This window comes from Aedes albopictus, chromosome 1 (assembly GCF_035046485.1).
Source record: "Aedes albopictus strain Foshan chromosome 1, AalbF5, whole genome shotgun sequence".
Lineage (NCBI taxonomy): Eukaryota > Metazoa > Arthropoda > Insecta > Diptera > Culicidae > Aedes > Aedes albopictus.
This window is the reverse complement of record NC_085136.1, coordinates 5176402-5196561: the sequence shown is the minus strand read 5'-3', so window position 1 is coordinate 5196561 and position 20160 is coordinate 5176402. Positions and strand designations below refer to the sequence as shown.

General features: G+C 43.8%; 1 protein-coding gene across 1 annotated transcript; it reads left to right on the top strand.

Moving 5' to 3' along the window:
- The first annotated feature begins 5912 nt into the window (after positions 1–5912).
- Positions 5913–18550, top strand: LOC115255641 (sodium-dependent neutral amino acid transporter B(0)AT3). The gene is made up of 10 exons (XM_029853739.2): positions 5913–6666; positions 14579–15120; positions 15607–15887; positions 15946–16550; positions 16607–16854; positions 16919–17023; positions 17272–17475; positions 17532–17689; positions 17745–18008; positions 18078–18550. Exons 2-10 carry the CDS (start codon positions 15028–15030, stop codon positions 18277–18279), a joined length of 2160 nt encoding a protein of 719 aa, XP_029709599.1. The 5' UTR covers positions 5913–6666; positions 14579–15027; the 3' UTR covers positions 18280–18550.
- The last annotated feature ends 1610 nt before the right edge of the window (positions 18551–20160 follow it).

Sequence of the window (20160 nt, the reverse complement as noted above, 5' to 3'; positions counted from 1 at the left end):
GCAACACCGTACGAGAGCGAATGAGGCACTCTACGATCTAATAAAGTTCGCCGTAACACGAAGTTAACTATCTACAAAACGTTGATTAGACCGGTCTTCCTCTATGGGCACGAAACATGGGCCCTACGTGCAGAGGACCAACGCGCCCTTGGAGTTTTCGAACGGAAGGTGCTGCGTACCATCTACGGCGGAGTGCAGATGGAAGACGGGACTTGGAGAAGGCGAATGAACCACGAGCGGCATCAGCTGCTGGGAGAACCAACCATCGAGAACCAACCAGAGAATTTTCAACATGTCACTCATTTCAAGCGCAATTGTACAGTGATTCTTGTATTGTGGATTTAGCACTAAATTGGTGTCGGAAGTAACTTCATTGACTTCCGCTGCCTTTCCTATGCGTTAAACATAACGTCGGAAGTAGTGCGCTGTAAAGAGCATCATTTACTATACAGCGCACTACTTCCGACGTTATGTTTAACGCATAGGAAAGGCAGCGGAAGTCAATGAAGTTACTTCCGACACCAATTTGGTGCTAAATCCACAATATCACATGTGTGTCAAAAGTCTAAACCGGCTCAACAGGGAGCGGTACAGGGTGGCAAAAGCAGAAGAGACACGAATCCATCGCAGTAAAAAACGGCAGCACGAAGAGAGTGTGATTGCTGAAGCGCAGGAAAGTATGGACAGGAACGATGTGCGGAGGTTTTATGCAACTGTCGATGGTGCGCGGCACAAGACTGCGCCAGTGCCCGTCATGTACAATGACCGGGAACGGAATTTGCTGACAGACATAATAATGGAGGCAGTCAGGTGGAAGGAGCACTTCGTCGATTTGTTGAATGGTAGCAGTGAAGGAGCACCCAGGAACAGTATTGCCATAATGGATGACGGTCAAGCAGTGGAACCACCAACACCAACACTGGATGAGGTTAAGAAAGCCCTTAAGGACAAACGTCTTGAAATCCCGCTTGAACAGTGCACCAGAAATTCAGACGCACAAATCTCAAGATGCAAACTTCAGACAACAGTGCATTTCATTATTCTGTTCTTGCTCACTTGCAATAAGCTTAAAATAAGAAGATCAGATGCGCTGGTTTCGTTTACGACGAGATTTGTGCGCTCAAAATCGTGAGTAGGTGCCGAAGTCGGCCATTGTGGCGGCCATTTTGGGATTCTTACAAGTCTGTCCTTAAGGAGCTGAAAAAAGCTAGGCTGCTGGGAAGGACGAGATCCCGGTTCAAACACTCAAGCACGGAAGCGAACAGCTACATCAATTAATCCACCAGATTATTGTAAAGATTTGGGAGGATGAAGAGCTGCCCACCGGCTGGTTGGATGGCCTCATATGCCTTATCTACAAGAAAGGACACAGACTAGAGTGTTTCAACTACAGAGGGATAACTCTTTTAAATTTATAGTATAATATATTGTCGCGTGTTCTGTTCAATAGACTGAGATCTCTTGAAGAGTCCTTCGTCGGCGAATACCAGGCTGGTTTTCGTGATGGCCGATCAACGAGGGATCAAATGTTCAACCTGCGGATGATCCTAGAAAAATTTCTGGAGTATAACTTGCAGATTTACCATCTGTTCATTGATTTTAAAGCAGCGTGCGATTGAGTGAAAAGTGATGAACGCGAAACTAATTCGGATCGCAGACGAAGTGTCTACCTTTTTTTTACTTTGGGTAGATTGAAGCAGTGCGATTCTCTTTCAAATTTACTGTTCAACATTGCACTCGAAGGAGCGATTAGGAGATGTTGTGTGCAGATAATGGCACTATCATGGTTGAAAATGCTCCTCGGCTTTGCGGAAGATATCGATATTGAACTCATCGGCATTGATCGTAGACAGCGAGGATAGGCTTGACGATAAACGCTGCCAAGACGAAGTACATGATACTCGCTGCGGGTAGAGACAGAGGCAGGCCTAGTGGTGTTAGTGCTAAGGTAGTGATTGATGGGGATGTGTGTGCAGTTAGTTGTTGTCAATCTTGGAATGTTTGTACTTGTGACAATGACGTTTCCCGTGAAGGCCAAGTAGATATAGATTTTTTATACTAAAAAGATACTTTTCGCCTTTTGCGTGATTTTTTTTCCGGAATGAATTATTCTGGAGGGGGCCAGGCCCCTCCTGGCCACCCCTTATTTACGCCAATGTGTAACATCGAAGAGAGAAACGTCAGAGACCGATACTGCCCCCACTCGCAAAACAGTCCCATATGAATAGGAAACCCAGCAAAGATGGGACTGTTATGCGAGTGGGGCCAGGATACGCGGTGGGTAACAAAGTCGAGCACGCCGTCGAGGAGATCACCGGTCGCAAGAAGAGTGTAAAAAGTGATACTAAAATGGACATTGAAATTAGCATTAGCATTAAGCGAGTCGCACAAATTCGTAGGTGGTACAGTCCTAGACCGCTGTTATGAGGGTTGCCTCCTTCCCGTCCGAACCAAAGCACAAAGATTTGGGACTAATCTCTGACTCTTAGACAAGACTGACGCAATCCTCCAATGGTCGAGCACTGTCCCGGCCACGTCCTTGCGACTGCTGAGGAAAGGGGAAGGATGATTAGTTTTGGACACCTATGAAAGATGTAGACAGCTCTACGATCTCTCAGGCCTAGGTGTCACGGGAACTTTGGTGTTGTTAGTGGAAGGGTAAACTCCAAAGGATACGCTTGGTCAACGTTCAGGCGCACCGTAGTTGGTCTTCTTAGAATCAGTTGTCTGCTCGAATCCTCCTGTTTTCCTAATCATCTTGATGGTATTTGGTTGAATTACTAGATTCTTCGGTTGATAATCTGAAATATAAAATAATATTAACATCGTACGTCAAATAAGCTACATATTAGTGATACGCTCGCCACAGTTACATATTTTTACAATATTTTTTATATCATGCGATAAATTTACCTGAATCCTGCTGAAATAAAATGTTAATTAGCAGTACATTGAAACAAAATAAACTACAAAACACAAAAAGTGCATCAAACTTTGATCATGGAATAATTATCAAAATGTACATTGAAATAGTTGGAAATTATGCTTGTAATTGATGTGAAAATCTTGGTGTTAATAAGTTGTATTACGATTCGACAGTACCCCCCCCCCCGGAGTTGGACTTACGAATCTTCGCATCACTTGCCCATTCTGCGTTTGAGTTCATGGTTCATGGTATGCTTGAGATAGTGGAGTTTTCTTTTTGCTTCGGTTCAACCTGCCTGTATCGGTGCTCTCGTTGATCTGCCCAGAATGGAAACACTTACTGCAATATTCGGGCGAGTGTTTACAGCCCAGGATGTATAGAAGTAATCTGGTATGAAGATAGTATGGTTGTGCGCGTGGCCCACGACTGATGAATTTTGCCGTTCTTCGGAAAACTTTCTGAGTTTCTTATTCTTTTTCTGTTCTTTCGGTTCACGATTGAAATGTGTTATGGATTTTTTTGCACCATAAAACAGAAAATTAGCTGGTTCAAGGAGTATCCTTTCTCGGTACGTTTCACCTTGATGCCGAAGAAATGGCTGATGTCACCCAGCGATACCACTTGGAAATGTTTGTTCAGCGTAACATAGCAAGTGACCGGAACCGACACCCTTGATATAGGGGAAATTGTGTATTTTCGGTAGTTTTGTTCTCTTCGTCATGGAGGGTTTTTTGAAAGATGTTGAACTCAGAGTTGGCCTCAAATCCTTTCCAACCAAGCTATAAGACCATGTTTCAGGAAATTTGGCCGACAAAAACCCCCCATGACGAAGACAACAAACCTGCCGATAATACCCATCGTCACCCTATGTCTCGTTGCCATCAGCCAGAGTTATTGCCACGCCCATGATTTGCTTCAGTTCATCGAAAAATGTTCGGTCGCAACACATGAACGAGGTTGCACGAGAGTCGACTATCAAGTCTTCAATAGTGTTCCAGAAGGTTCGCTGGCAATCAACAACCGTCAGAGTGCTCACCTTCGGGTCGATTGTGTGTTTTCTGGTAGCGTGTTGGGAGGAAGCACGAATTGTACCAGGTATATAGAGAGATGAATATAATGAATATATGAAAATATGATGAAGCGAATACAACTCGGCAGGCTGCGGTGGGCTGGATACGTAGCTCCTATGCCAGAGGAACGACAAGCTAAAATTATATTCAGCAAGGGTCTGCAGGAAGGGTTCTGCACACGGTGGCTTTTTGCAGTTGAGGAAGACCTAAGGATTCTAAACGTTAAGGGCGACTGGATGCGATTGGCCCAGGACCGAGGCATACTTCATTCGGCGTAGACTCACCGCTACGAATTGCAGCCCATCAAGTATCAAGTAAGTTTAGAGGAAGTACCAGTTTCGGCTTCCTTCCGGTTCCGGTTCCTAATCGCTTAGCACCACAGTCACGCAATTGCGACAAACCACCGTTTTCAAGACCACACTGAAACTTATTCTTCCGTCACCAAAGCCACTTTTCCAGAGTTATTTATAATTCACGATCTACGAGTTACCCATTCAATTTTAACTAATTTATTAATCTAATTTAACACAAACGCGTTTACAAATTAATTTATTATTCTAACAATCGACCACGTGCGTCCTGTTCGCACGAGAAAATTTTCACTTCTAATTCAAATTTGAATCCGCTTGCTGCGATGCGGTTCGTTCGTTGCGACGGCAACCTGCTCACGTGGTCACGACGGTTGAACTGACGTCGGGCGTCGGCAGTGCCCGACCAAAAATGTTCGCGCTGTTTATAGTGTTCCCAACAAATAGAGCGAGGGTTCCGCTGCTTTCTTCTTGGGCTTGTGCTTCTGTGACCCTCCTCGTCCACCGGATGTAGCAGAACCTTCGCTCGTCATCATCGGATGATCACGCTTCGTGTAGGATGTGGTGTGGATGCTTCGTTCTTCCCCAGCGGACAGTCTCGCTTCATGTGACCCATGTTTCGACATCGATGACAAATAATCTTTTTCTCGGGACCGACACGTAGGATGGACTCGCTTTGAGAATTTTTCGTTCTCTTCTGTGCTTTATCCAGTAGCATAGTTTTTACCAATGGTTAAGTCGTTGTTCGCACGGGTCTCCAACACCGCTGTGAGGTGATCGAAGAACTCTGGCATGCTGTTCAGAAGCATGGCCACTTTCAGGTTCGCATCCAGTTTCTGACCCGCGTTCGCCAGACTTGAGAAGAGTTCTTCCATTCGGAACAAGTGAGCCTCCATGTCACCGCTCGTACTCCGCCTTGCAGAGTCTCTTCAGGAATGACACCATGGTCGTCATCGTTGTCTTTTGGCGATGGGTCTTGTTAGCATCCCAGGTAGTTTTGGCCGTCTTGCTGTCACGGATCAAGGGTCGTCCACAAGAAAAGCGACCGTAGCCCGGGCCTTGGCATCACCTTCCTTTCAGGTTTCGGTCAGTGGTTCGGGGGCGGCTTCTCACAGGTTCTCTCGAACTAATAGCATATCGACTTCGAACCGCCAGGTGCCAGGTCTCGAATCCGCAGCTTCGGAGCTTCACGATACTGAATTTTCCATCGTCCATTTCAAATTTGATTGTTCAAAACGCTTCCAGAATACTTTTGCTGGCCCATAACCTATGAGTATTCTGGAGTTGAATAAGGCCTTAGGTTGTTGTTTTTTCTTCATCAGATGATGGCCAATTGTCTGTACCGGTCGATAGCCAGTATCTGAGAATTCGAACAGCTATTGAAGGATTCGAACGAATCAAATACGTCCATGAACAATAACGAGGATGTATTGAATTGCACATTCCAAGCGGTTTCATATTAACACGATTAATTGGCCCTGTGTTCCCCATTACACAGATGCCACTGATTGAAGTTTGAAAGAATTCCTAAACATTAAACAAACGCCAGAATGTATTCTATCTTCAACATGAGAGCGCCTATCAGAACGCAATCCGCGCCAACCCCACCGAAAGAGAGCCAAGAGAGCCGTTTCAAACCTGTTGGCAGCCCCAGCACGATGCATACATTTGGGCGCGTGAGCAGTTTCTCCCACTTTACTGCTGCTGCTCCAGCTGCTCCATTCAAGGATTCACACATTTCATTCATTCGTACTCTGGCTACTGAGCGAAAGCGATCGCTCAGGAATACGGAACGGATCCGGGAGACCCCACAGAGTGACCGCGGGACTTTTGTCGGAGGGCGTAATACCACTTAGAGACGGAGTCAGCTCCCATCCAATTAGTGTTTTTATCGTTGCCTTCTTCGGGAGGGCCATTTGCCGAGTAGTGAGTGCGAAAAGAACACCGAGCAGAACGGAACTGTGGGTGTGGGTTGCGGTGCTTGTGAAGTCAGTGACTTGAAGGATTACGGAGTCAGTCCCGGAAGGGCGGACTGAGAGCCCTAAGAACCAGCATCGATTTTCCGCTAAATTGATCCGATGTGCGGGCAAATAACACTTGGAGGAAAAACAGAACAATCAAATCGTGTTGCAGCCATCCAGGCGAAAAGCAGTAGTGGCGCTCAGCGTGTTATATAATTCTAGGGGTTGTCACCTTCTTGGGAGTGTGAATAAAGGAGAAAAAAAGGAGGATCCGTTTCGCGTGTAGGTGGTTCCCTGTAATTCGGGAGGAGGAAACTCGTCAATGAAAAGCACCAAGTGTATCATAAGCTGTGATTGAGCTTCTTGATGAGGATATTCATCGACTTCGCCAGTCAGTGACGGTAAATGAAAGAGTTTCGATTGAGTTTTCTCATTTTCCCACCGCCACCACCAATTGTGTGAAAGCAAAATACCACCCGCATTGATTTATTTTCATTACAATGAAAGTCTTTTCAATTTCCTTTCATGTCATGCTCGCTTTCAACGATTCACGTTATTTGTCATTATTATTTCGTTTATCCCTGTATATTGATTTTTCCTGGACAAAAAAAGAAAAAAACGCAACAATGTCCATTGCCACAACGAGTAATGGGAAAAGCAAGGAAAACAAAAGAAGTTTCGAAATCCAATTCACGTCCACTGGGATTCATGAACAGTAGGCATGGGAAAACTAGGACAAACATAAACAGCCTACTTAGGGCGCGTGGTACAGCACAATAGGGCAGCAGAGATAAGCAGCAAACAAGAGATGGGATACTCGCCGCCTACTGGGTTTGCGTTCTTCCGTTCGGCAGTTGGCACCGACCGAAATTAATTGGATAGCTTTTAAATCCTTCCGTCCCAATCGGCGACCGGCGTTAGGGCGATGGAAAAATGTCTCGACTATTTCCGACTGAATCGGGGTTCCCCATTGAGAGATAATGGACAATAGGGAATGTAGTGTCCAATCGAATGGGTATCGATGGAATAACATGTTGGATTCGTTTAACAAACAAGGGTAACGAATTGAATTACTGTAATAAAATTCATTATCTTTTTTCAACATTCATTTCCTGAATCGTGGCAGGTTGTTAAGGGCCAATTGGACAGGGATTCTTCGTAAGTGCTACTGTACTGTACGTATTTTACCGTGTTGTATACGATGAATCAATTAGTGTAACATTAGCTGAGTATCCACAATTGGACTTTCTGTTAGAATGTTTTTTTTTTATCTTTATTAACGTGTTTTGTAGGAGTTTTGTGAAAACCGGATACGACATACCGGTAAATATTAAAAAAAGATGAATTAGCGGATAGTAATTTCCTATTCAAACTTTTAAATTTTCACGACTTAACCTCTACTTTTAATCACCAATAGCAAACACACTTCCTGTTTCAAAGATAATTTTCGATGCTGGCACGTAGTTAGTACAGTTTGTTGTAGTATAAATCTGGGACGGGACGTGACAGCTCAGTGGTACAAGCCCTCTTATTCTTTTTGTTACTGTTCATACGGGGGTTGCTCTAGTGTTGCCAACACTTTTCATATGCAAATCAATCAAAACTTGTTGACTAGTTTTATTTAGCATTCTACTTCAATGAATGAGTTTGAAAACAATCTGATCTTCCTCGTTTGGATCTCACACACAGACTTCCATCCCTTGCCGGCAAACCTTCGGATTCTTCGAAAATTAGTAAAAAATGAAGCCCATCACTGCGCCCATAATGTATCGTTTTGCACTTCATTTCACCATGTCAAGTTCCAGATAAAAACAGCACAGAAAGTGAGAAAAACGATTAATGTTGTTAGTTATTTATTATCAATCATACGAGGTTTAAAAAACCCGTGACTACTAGCAACACGGCTAACTCAACAACAGAGTGCCCTCTTGTAAACGAACGTAACGCGCCGCAACGCTGCTTTTGTCAAATCGACCAATCAGAAGTGGTCTTTTTTGACAGGCAAATGGTTTCGTATTTGCACTAGCACCTGACGGGTCCCGTCCCAGGTATAAATCAGAACAAACAAAGAAATGCGAAAGCAATGTACATAACGGGCAGTTCAAAACACGATTGCACGTGGCAACGCCTACTGCACTGCCAGCATGTGCCCGAATTTGATGTTCTCTGCTGTCAACAGTTCCGCTTGAGTCTCTTTAAAAGTTGCAGGCTCACCTTAACATTTGACCTGTAGTTTTCTCTAAAACATAAGATATTTTTATGAGACATCAAAGTCTAATTCCTACTATTATTCTGTTATCCGTAACAGCCCGTTTTTGCGATCATCCCTAGTGCAGGTTTTCTCTATGCCTACCAAAGCGAAATGTCAGAAGCTATACTGTATAGAACATTGTTATTTAGGTAGATAGTATACTGGTGCTAGGCGTTGATCAACCATAATAAAAAACAACGAGTAGAAGATTTGTTATTAAATTAGCCTAAAGTTTGTGCTCTATTGCGATTTGATTCAGAGAAAAAGGAGACTAGATTGTAAGTAAATACTATTTACTATTAAGCATTGAATTCTAATTATAATAAATTGTTTGTAGCTTTAAGCTGAATACACTCGAACATTACGCGAGTTGTGTGCTAGAAGAACTCCGAAACATCTTATCGCAATATATTCAATTCCAGAGCTGTTTTACAGGTGTCCCCAGTTAGCCTAGTGGTTAAGGCTATGGATCGCTAATCCGGAGACGGCAGGTTCAATTCCCGTTCCGGTCGGGAAAATTTTCTCGACTCCCTGGGCATAGTGTATCGTGGTGTATCATTGGACTTGCTTCACAATATATAAATTCATGCAATGGCAGGCAAAGAAGACCCTTCGATAACTGTGGAAATGCTCAAAGAACCCTAAGTTTAAGCGCGGCAGGCCAAGTCCCAGCGGGGACGTAGAGCCATAAAGGAGAAAAAAAAAAGAAAAAGAAGCTGTTTTTACAAAAACAACTTCGAAATTTCATCTTTTTTCTTTCCACTTTTGTTAAGAAAAATCGTTTTTATTGAAAAAAATCATTTTTTTTTCTAAAGTCCACGTGGTCGAGTTCCTTCAGAAGTTGCTACAAGGATTTTTTTCAGAAATTGCTTCTCAAATTCCTTCATGGATTTCTGAAGGAACTCCTTCGGACATTTCACCTAGGACTTTTCTAAGGATTTCTCCAAGAACTCTTTGTGTGATTTTTCCTGGAATTCATTGAAGGATTTCTTCACAAACTTTATTAGGGATTCCTTCAGGAACTCCTTCAGTTATTTCTCCAGGATTTCCTTCAGGGACTTCTCATTGATTCTTTTTTTTTGGGATTTTCCTGGAATTCCTTTCTTCATAAACTCCTTCAGTGATTTATCTAGGAATTATTTCCGGGATTCCTCGGCGATTTTTCTAGGAATTTCTTATGCAATTCCTCTATGATTTCAGCGATTCTTCCTGGTATTTTTTAAGGGATTTCTCCTGGAATTGTTAGAGAGATTTATCCTCAAATTCCTTCAAGAATTTCTCTAGGAGCTACTTCTGGAGTACCTCCAAGATGTTTCCCCTGGTGTTCTTGGAGGTATTTCGCCTGGAATTCTTCCAGAACTTTTTTTTCTGGAATTTTTTGAGGGACTCCTCCAGATACTTCTGAGAGATTTCTCCAGGAGTTTCTTTAATGATTCATCAGGAAGTGCTTCAGGGATTCCTTCAGTAATTTCCTCCTGGAATTTCTTCAGGGTTTTTTCCTGAAATGGCTAGAGAGATTTCTTCAGGAATGCACTCAAAGATTCTTACAGGAACTTCTTCAGGGATTTCTCCAGAAACTAAATTAGAGATTTCTCCAGGAAATCTTTCAGGATTTTTTCCAGGAACTCGTTTAGAAAAATCCAGGACTTCCTCCAGAAACTCTTACAGAAACTATTCAGGGATTTCAGGAACTCCTTCAGGCATTCCTCCACAAATTTGTTGAGGGATTCCTTCAGGAATACTTTCAGTGATTTCTACTGAAGTTCCTTGTACGATTTCGCTTGTAATTTCCGAGGGATTCCTCCAGGAACTCCTTTCCTCCAGGATTTTCTCCTTGAAGTATTCCAGGAATTTCTTTAGGAATCCTTCTGGAAAATCCGCCAAGAATTTCTCTCAGACTTCATTCAAGGACTCCTCTAGATGTTTTGAGGGATTCTTCCACGAATATCTTTAGAGATTTTCCTTGATATTTTTTGAGGAAATTCTTCTGAAATTGTTGAGGAGATTTTTCTAGGAACTCCTCCAAAGACTCCTTCAGAGATTCAAAACGCCTTCTGGGATTTCTTTCTGGGAAATATTTCAGGAATTCCCCCACGAATTTATTCTTGAAATTCGTAAGCAATTTCCTCAGGAATTCATTTGTTGGTTCCATTAGGGATTTCTTTAGAAAATCCAGCAGAGTTCATTAAAGGATTCCTCTAGATGTTTCTACACTTCCTACGGAAATATCTTCCAAGAAATATCTCTTGGGAATGCTGGAGAGATTTTTCCTGTAATTGCTTTAGTAGAGGTTGCCAAGAAATTCCTACCTAGACTCTTCCGAGAACTCCTTCAAAGAGCCTTCTAGGAGTTCAATCAGGAGTTCCTTCAGGAGAATTTTTCAGGGACTCTTGTAAGAGATCCTTCAAGAATTCTACCAGCAATTCTTTCAAGGATTCAGGGATTCCTCTAGGAGTACCTCTAGGGATTTTGTCAACTTCTTTGGGATTTACTCTGAGATATGCTTCGAGATTTCTCTAGGTAACCCCAGTTTGCCTGTAGCATTCGGTCTTCTAACGCGTTAAATTATAAATTATAGACACCAGCAAACAGCTTAGTGGCTAGGTATGCGAAGTGCGAGAGTAAGTCTCGGCTTCAAATAAAAACAATTCGCTCTCACTTGTAGTTATTGGACACAAACGCGAGTGTGTTGTGGATTGGCGTCTAAGCCGAAAGAGAGCTGGTTCATGAAAAAAGAAATGTTCATGGTGTGGGCTAGGGTTCAGTTTCTATTCTACAGAATCATTACCTGTTCTGTGGCTTAGTTCGTTAAAGTGCCGGTCTAGTGAATACGGAGTCGTGGGTTCGAATCCCACAGAACGCGATTTTTTTTTGACAAGTCCATCTCTCAATTTTTCAATTAGCAACATTCTGTGCCTTCTAACTACAATTTTTTTCTGTATGCAACATAGATGTCCTTTTTTCAAATTTCTCGTGGAGTTTCTACGATGATTCCTTTCAGAGTTTCACTAGTATTTGGAATTCATTGTTCCGGTTTTATCCAATAGATCCCCTCGAAATTTCTTGGTAAGTTCTTCCTGAGATACATGGAATCCTGGAATTCTTTCGGGGTTTTCTGCAGGAGTTCCTACAGGAATAATTGAAAGTTTTTGTTTTGTTTCCATAATCCTTCAGAGGTTTTTTCAGAAGTCACTACTGATATTTCTCCAAAAGTTCTTCCAAGGATCCATCTATTATTTTCTGGGATTCCATCAGGAATAGCTACAGGATTTTTTTCATGGGATTCCAGCTGGAGCCCTTTAGGGATTGCTACAGGAAGTTCTTCCATGATCTCATTCTTAATTTTTTCAAGAGATTCTGCAGGATTCCGTTCATAATCATCTTTGTTTTTTTTTTTCACTATTTCTATCTGCAAATTATCTAAAAACAATTTATTCTGAGAATCCTCCAGGAATTTCTTAATAGAAAACATGAAACTTTTGGGAACTCTACCGCATATCTTTCTGAGGATCCTCCAGTCATTCCTTGCGAGAGTCCCCGGAGTTCTTCTGAGAATCTTCCAGGAGTTCCTTCTGGGAATCCTTCAGGAGTTCCCGGCGAAATACTCAGATCAAATTCTAGAATTAATCTTCAGAACGGAATCCCAAACTAAACTTCTGGTGAAAGCCCTAAAAGAATTTTGAAGTATTTTGAAGTAGTTAGCAGAAGCTATAAACGCGTGGGTATTCAGCAAGACGTGACGGCTTCTGTTCTCCGTTGGTCCACGAACTATTCGTAATCGAAATTGTCTTGACTTTCTTGGGCACATAGTTTCTTTGTGACTGACACTAACCATGTATATGTGTATATCGTGGTTATTGGCAAAGGAAGCTCTAAGCACAGACAAACAGATGCAACACTTGCGAAATTTCCATCGCCCACGCATTTAACGATCATTTTAAATTTTGATAGTTGTGGCTTTCACAACCAGAGGCGCGCGCATCGTTTTTCTATGCGTTTGACGTTTCACACTAGTGCCTTCTGTTGACGATATCCCACAACACAGTGATTCGTGCAACTTTTCCACCAGGTGATAGTAGTGTGAACTGAGCGATGGATTTTCACAAAAATTGTTCAAGGTGTTACGTCTGTTTGTCTGTGGCTATACTCTTCAACACCATCGCAACTTTGAGGCTTGATTCCAGCTCCTGTCCAGCGTTGGCTAGGCTTGCCAAGAGTTCGTCCATCCGGAAGAGGTGGCCTTCCATGTCCAGATACTCCGCCTTGCACAGCTTCTTCAACACGGAAACCCTGGTGCACATCGTGGTTTTCTAGTGATGGCCTTCCAGAGCTTTCCATGTCTTACCTAAAGTCTTGCAGTTTTTGATGAGAGGATGTTGGCTATCGTCGACAAGTAGAGCAATCGTGTCACGAGCTTTTTCGTCTCCGTCCTTCCAGGCTTCCGTCAGGGGGTTTGGGGCAGCCTCCGTGACATGCTTCCATAGATTTTCGCGGATGAGCAGCATCTCTACCTTGAATCCTTGCTTGAATCTCCAACTTTCGTAGCCTCCGCTCCGTAGTTTCTCAATAAAAAACTTGCTTCCGTCCATTTCTTCTTTTGAAAAAATCTTCCAGATTATTCTTGTTAAAAACGGCCCATAACCTATTGAGATCTGCTGTAGATAGGATTGTTTAATAAGAACAACTGTTCTGTTCAAAGGTTGGGAACTCCTAACTGGCTAAAACATTAGTTCTGTTCAACGACGCAGGTTGAACTTGCTCGAAGTTGCTGCATCCCGCTCTTACCCATTTGTCATCAAACGGGTAAGAGCAGGATGCAGCAACTTCGAGCAAGTTCAACCTAGGTCGTTGAACAGGTCTATTTTTTGCATGTCAAACTACAAAAATATCATGGCCTTCTTGTTCATCAAGCGCCTACTCTCCAACAAAGATTTCTTCAGGAGTTCCTTCTGGGACTTGTTTTGGGATCAACATAGATGCCCTGTTTTGAATTCCTGCTGGAGTTTCTACGGTGATTCCTTTCACTACTACCAGTAGTTGGAATTCCTTATGGAATCAATTCTTGTTTTATCTAAGAGATTTCTTCGAAATTTCTTGATTAGTTCACCCTGAGATAAATAATATGCTTCATCTGAAATTCCTCCTAGAATTCATTGGGGATTTTCTGCAGAAGTTCCTATGGGAATTATTCCATGTTTTTTGTTTTGATAATCCTTTCGAGACTTCTTCAGAAGTCACTGCTGGTGTTCCTCCAAAACTTGTTCCAGGGATTTCGTTTTTTTTTCTTGGATTCCATCAGGAGTACCATTTCAAAGAGTTTTGTTTTTGTTTTTATTATATTCTCCTGTAGTTGAACTATTGCTAGTTCAAAGAGCTCCTTCTAGTACTGTTCCAGGAAATCCTTCTGAAAATCCATCCAAGAATTTCTACAGTAGTTTCATCTCGGATTCCTGCAGGACGTTCTTATGGTATTCCAGCTGAAGTTCTAGGACTCCAACAGGAAGTTCTTCCATGATCTCATTCTCAAATTCCTTCAAAAACTTCTTCGGAATTTTTCCACGGGTTCCTTCTGTGAATCATCCAGCAATTTATTCTGAGAATCCTCCAGGAGTTTCCTCCTAGAAGTCTTGCAGAAGGTTTACTTGAAAATTATCCTGAAGTTTCTTCTGGGAGCCCTACCGCAGTTCTTTCTGAGAATCCTCCAGTAGCTCCTTCCGAAAATCCTCCCGGACAATTTTCCTGTTCATCAACAGAATCTTCTGTTTGATTCAGCCTGGTATACATGTTGACCACTTTTATATCCACTTTACTTCCTAAACTACTAAACTACAGTATCCTCTCGATTTAACCAGCACCCTCTTCTGCTTAAAGCCCATTTTTAGTGAATATTGTGTATGGTTTTACCAACACCTTTCTCTATGGTACCTTATTACAAAACATTTTCTCCATCATTTGTTTCTTTTTCACATTCTTCGAGTATAATTTACAAATTTTATTTACTGACCATTACCACTTTATCAAGTCAATGAACTAACTGTCTTTTTATGCAAATCTTCACAAAGCACTAACCGTGAGCACCGTCTTTCGGAAGCACCATTAAAGCAGCCTCCAAGCACGTCTTCGCACGGTCAATCCAGCGCACAATACACTATTGTTTGCACTTGCACAATAACCTATTCTCAATGCACCAACACCAATGACTGTGATTCGACAGCACCATAAGCACCATCACTAGAGCGCACAGCACAGCCGTTAGCACCATCCCTCGGAAACCCCGCCTCTTCGAAGGAGACCGTACTCACCAACCACAGTCCCGCTTGTTCAGGAGTTCCCGGAGCCTGCTCTGCTGCACGTTCGGTGCACGTTACTTCGTTTGTCTCTTGTGTTTCTCGGTTGTGGTGCACGTGTACAACCCGTAGTTTAAGGTGTAGAACAGTCATCGAACACACGCACACACACAGACAGATAGATAGACGTCGGCGTCAGATCAGGAACGCACACCCGAATAACAATGGCCAACACGGCGCATCTTTTTCGCAGACAGAGCTCGCGGGATTTGATCCAGCAGGCCACGGTTCGCAGCTTGGATGAGCTCGAGTTGAGGGTAAGTACCTAGTAGGCGTTGAAGTTTATTTTGACATTTGCGTTTGATTAGAGCGGAAATGCCACAACCGACGCGTATCCTAGAGGACCAATGGCACCGGGAACGTGCCGAGGCGGCTCGGAAGGCTCGGAACAACTACGCCAAGAGTTGGGGTGAAGTCGTTGCGATACAGAGAGCTACGCAGAGGAAAGTTTCGGAAATGTACCAAATGACTGGTTATGCTAGGCGTCCGGCTGATAATTTGGGCAAACTGGCGGAACTGAACCTCGATACGACTTGGCCTGCGTTCTCGGGGACCTCGAACCGAGTGGTCGGACGTTTTGCCATGCGTCCTCTGGAGAAAGCGGAAGTGGCTCATCCAAGACCCGGGGTGTTCAGTTCTTTCCCTGTGACTCATACGAAATAAATAAATATCGATCTTAAATACATACACTGAACGAAATTGTTTGTTGTTTTTTATTGTCATCTCTTGACTGGAAAACGCAGGAACTTCGAAGTCGTTTGGTTCGGGCGGAGAATGGCAATCGCAATGTCGTGTACGGAGCAACCAATCAGGCGTTCATCTCCGACGATGATCCACCGATGGGAAGGATCTTGGATTTGGGCCCAAGCTCGGCGCCGCCTACTACTCGGGTACCTCCCGGGAAGCTACCATCGCAGACGTCCGTCATCGACACCGTTGTGGAGGAGGCGGTCGTCCCGGAAAGGCCTGAGGACGAACGCGAGAGTTGGGATAGCAAGTGGACCTTCCTGTTGGCCACGATCGGGTAAGATTAAGAGCTGGAGAAATGGAAGAATCGGTAAGATCGAGTGATCGTATTCCAGGTATGCTGTCGGATTGGGCAACGTTTGGCGATTTCCCTATCTAGCGCAAAAGAATGGGGGCGGAGCTTTCCTGGTTCCGTACTTTGTGATGTTACTGCTTCAGGGAATTCCGATATTCTACCTAGAGTTGGCGATCGGGCAGCGATTGCGGAAAGGAGCGATCGGCGTTTGGCACGAGGTGTCAGCGTACTTGGGCGGCATCGGGATATCGTCAGCATTTGTCAGCTACATAGTGGCGTTGTATTACAACACGATCATTGCGTGGTGTTTGATCTATCTGCTGCACAGCTTCGAGTCTCCACTGCCCTGGGCGGAGTGTCCGAAGAGACTGTATAAGAACTTCACCTACGACATTGAACCGGAGTGTGTGGTATCGTCGCCTACTAAGTATTACTGGTATCGGGAGACGCTGAGAGCGTCGCCTAGCGTGGATGAACCCGAGGAGATCAACTACAACGTCGCGATCGCGTTGATCGCCGCTTGGTTTCTTGTGTACATGTGCATGGTCCAAGGAATCACCGAGTCCAGTAAAATAGTCTACGTGACGGCCATCTTCCCGTACGTGGTGTTGATCATCTTTTTCTTCCGTGGGATCACTCTGAAGGGTAAGTTGTGGGGCATTCGTAGACCACGCGGACTGATCCTCGATTTATTTTGACAGGAGCTGCGGATGGCGTTATGCATCTGTTCACGCCACGCTGGGAGTCGATCTTGGAACCGGTGGTGTGGCTCGAGGCCGGTACGCAGATCTTCTTCTCCTTAGGTCTGGCGTTCGGTGGACTGATCGCGTTCAGCTCGTACAATCCGGCAAACAACAACTGCTACCGGGATGCGTTGGTGGTATCTTTCACCAACTGTAGCACTTCCATGTTTGCAGGAGTCGTGGTATTCTCGGTGATCGGTTTCAAGGTCAGTCTGAACCTGGGAGACCGTCTCAATCACTCAACGTAACCGCTTTCAAACACCTTTTCAGGCAACTTCGATATTCGACTCATGCGTAGCCGAACGTGATGCTCTAGTAGCCGCTAACAAAACGATGGATCTACCGGTTTGCGATCTTCAGAAGGAACTGGAAAATGTAAACACAAACCGTCTTCTACGTCATTGTGTAGTCCCGTTCTATTTGTTCAATGTTAATTGTGGATATGTGTATGTGTTACCCGGCGGAGTTACGACCATCACTACCTAGCTATATCTGTAAACTGCTGTACATTCGCTGTAGTCTTCCATTGCATGCGTATCTACGTAGTCGTAGATGATCGTTCGTTCATTGAAACCTTCCGATCTGATTTAAGTCGGCTCTAATCGGTAATCGTCCTTCCACAGAGTGCTTCCGGAACGGGTCTGGCGTTCATCATCTTCACGGAGGCGATCAACCAATTCCCGGCGGCGCAGTTCTGGGCGGTACTGTTCTTCATGATGCTGTTCACCCTAGGAATCGACTCGCAGTTCGGTACGCTGGAAGGCGTTACCACTTCGCTGGTGGACATGAAGCTGTTTCCCAATCTGCCGAAGGAAGTCATCACTGGGGTAAGTGTTTGGACACTTGGTAGAATTTCATGAACTGTTCTCGGTCTTTCCGTCAGGCTCTCTGTCTGTCGTGCAGTATCCTGTCGATGTGCTTCGCAAACGGAGCTGGCAGCTACATCTTTCAGCTGATGGACAGCTTCGCCGGAAACTACACACTGTTGATCATCGCCTTTTTCGAGTGTATTGGCGTTAGCTACATCTACGGAATCAAGAGGTTTGACGTCGATCATCTATTCTCTACGGAAATTGAGGAATCCGACCAATTCTAGGTTCGCCGACGATATCGAGCTAATGACGGGATCACGGCCCGGCCTGTACTGGATGCTCTGTTGGAAATACATCTCACCGATCGCGATGATAACCATCCTGACGGCATCGTTCATCGAACTGGCATCGGAGGGCAGCAGTTATCCCGGGTGGAACGCCCTCACCGGTAATACCGACAAGCTAGAGTGGCCTCACTGGTGTATCGTCGTGGCCATCCTACTCGTTGGAGTGTCGATCATCTGGATCCCGGGAGTGGCCATTTGTCGGTCAGTGTTGCCAGTTTGTTCCGTCCGATCATCACACAAATTCCTAACATCCCCCAACTTTTTTTTTAGGTTATGTGGCATCAATGTGATTGAGGATTCGGAACCGGCGTGGTTCCCGACGGCCGAGCTGCGGGACGTGCACGGAATCGTGCCACACGAACCCACGGACATCGAGATATCGTTGTTCTGTATACGGCCGGACGGAGCCGAAGGGTTGTGCTGCCCGACGTACGGACCGCGCGAACAGCCGCTGGACGAGGAAGAGGAGTAAGAATCAAAACGGGGGTAATGAGAGAAAACAGCCTACTTAGAGAAGACAATAAGCGCTGTCCGACAATAACTGGGGTAAGTTGTGACAAAGTTACACAAAGCAAGACAGAGACAGCGAAGAAGACGTGACAATAGTTAGTTAGAAGGACAATTAGACTAGTCTTAGCAGGGGTTGGAGGAATTATCAGCTAACATATTCAAATTATACAATTTAAGGTTGAAGGGCGGAAGAGGTGAGCTTATGTGCTTTCATCAGTCTTTTCAGTATGATTATCGGGGCTTGATTTTAGTTCTTTTGGGATTGCTCAAGGAGCTCTATTTAGATCTTTTAAGAGAATCATGGCGTTTCTTTTGAGAATCTTTAACACGATTTAATGGGATTCTTTTGTATGATCTCTAGAAACACTTCCAGAAGTTCGATTATTTCCTCCAGACGTTCTTTCAGGATTTCTCGACGTTGATCCATTCTAGGTTTTCTTCGAAAATTCCTACAGTTGCCTGAAAATCATCCATAAGTAATTTCTTCTGGTGGATTCACAGAAGTTTCCCTCAAAATTCCTACAGGAGTTCCTCCGAAAAATCCATCAGGAGTTCCTTCTGGGATTCTCCAAGAGTTCCTTGGGAATTTCTATTAGAAGTTCCAACATTTTTTCATGAATTTCTTCTGAAAGTCGTCTAGTAGGTTAATTCACGGATTCCTTTGAAGGCTTTTTCTGGAATAACTTTAAGATCTCTTAGGAGTTTGTAACATGATCATGAGATCAATCAGGAATCAGGAATTCCTGATTAGGTTCTGAGAATTCTTCAGACTTCAGAATTCAGGAGATCTTCCTGCGAATCCAATAGTTCCTTCAGAAAAAACTTAGCAAAGTTTCTTGTGAGATTCTTTCAGAAAATTTTTTTTGACGAATATTGCAGGAGTTCTTTTGGAGATTCTTCCAGGGGTTCCTTCTGCAGTTCCTTATGGGATCTTCTAGAAGTTATTGTTTTGAAACTCCTTCAGAAGTTCCTTGTAAGAATTCTCCAGGAGTTTCTTCTGGGAATCTTTCCGAATTTCCTGACAATATTTTCAGATCAAATTCCTGGATTAATGTTCCGAAGAAATTCTCGGAAGAATCTCAAGCTAAACTTCTGTTATCACCCCTAAAGAAACTTCTGAAGGAATTTTTGGGCGAAATTCCCAGCAAGTATATCAGTGAAGAGCTAAGAAATCAGATTCGGTAAACGCTTGGGTATTCAGCATGATCATGTTGAGGGTAACGAGTTCAATTCCCGGTCGATCCAGGAACTTTTCCTAATTGAAATTTCCTTAAGGACAGACTTGTTAGAATCCCAATATGGCCGCCACAATGGCCGACTTTGGCACCTACTCACGATTTTGAGGGCACAAATCTCTTCGTAAACAAAACCAGTGCACCTGAGCTTCTTATTTTAAGCTTATTACAAGTGAGCAAAAACAGAATAATAAAATGCATTGTTGTTTAAAGCTTGCTTCTTGAGATTTGTGCATCTGAAGTTTTGATGCACTGTTGAAGCCGGATTTCAAGACGTTTGTCCTTAACTTCGTTGGGTATAGATGGTGTTCGTGCCTGCCACACGATATAAACGATGAAAAATCGTCATTGGCAGAGGGAGCTCACTGAGAGATTGCATTAGCTTTAAACCTGACGTTTGATTTGTTTCAAACAGTTTTAATTTTGGGACCTGAACAAATTGTCAATTTGTTTGAGTCTTGTATCGACTTTTCGAACCCTCTAAGCAGAATACCCTCTTCGAATTAGTGTAATCATTTTCTTACCTTTTAATTCCGCCCTATGTACGGCTACGCGTTTACCACTGCGTCATGTTCTCACAATTGAAAGCATTTCACGGTCCCCATTTC

Coding starts and splice junctions, on each gene's coding strand:
- LOC115255641 (XM_029853739.2), top strand. CDS start 15,028: ATGGCCAACACGGCGCATCTTTTTCGCAGACAGAGCTCGCGGGATTTG. Junction 15,888..15,945: donor TTCCTGTTGGCCACGATCGG/GTAAGATTAAGA, acceptor ATCGTATTCCAG/GTATGCTGTCGGATTGGGCA. Junction 17,476..17,531: donor CGAAGGAAGTCATCACTGGG/GTAAGTGTTTGG, acceptor TCTTTCCGTCAG/GCTCTCTGTCTGTCGTGCAG.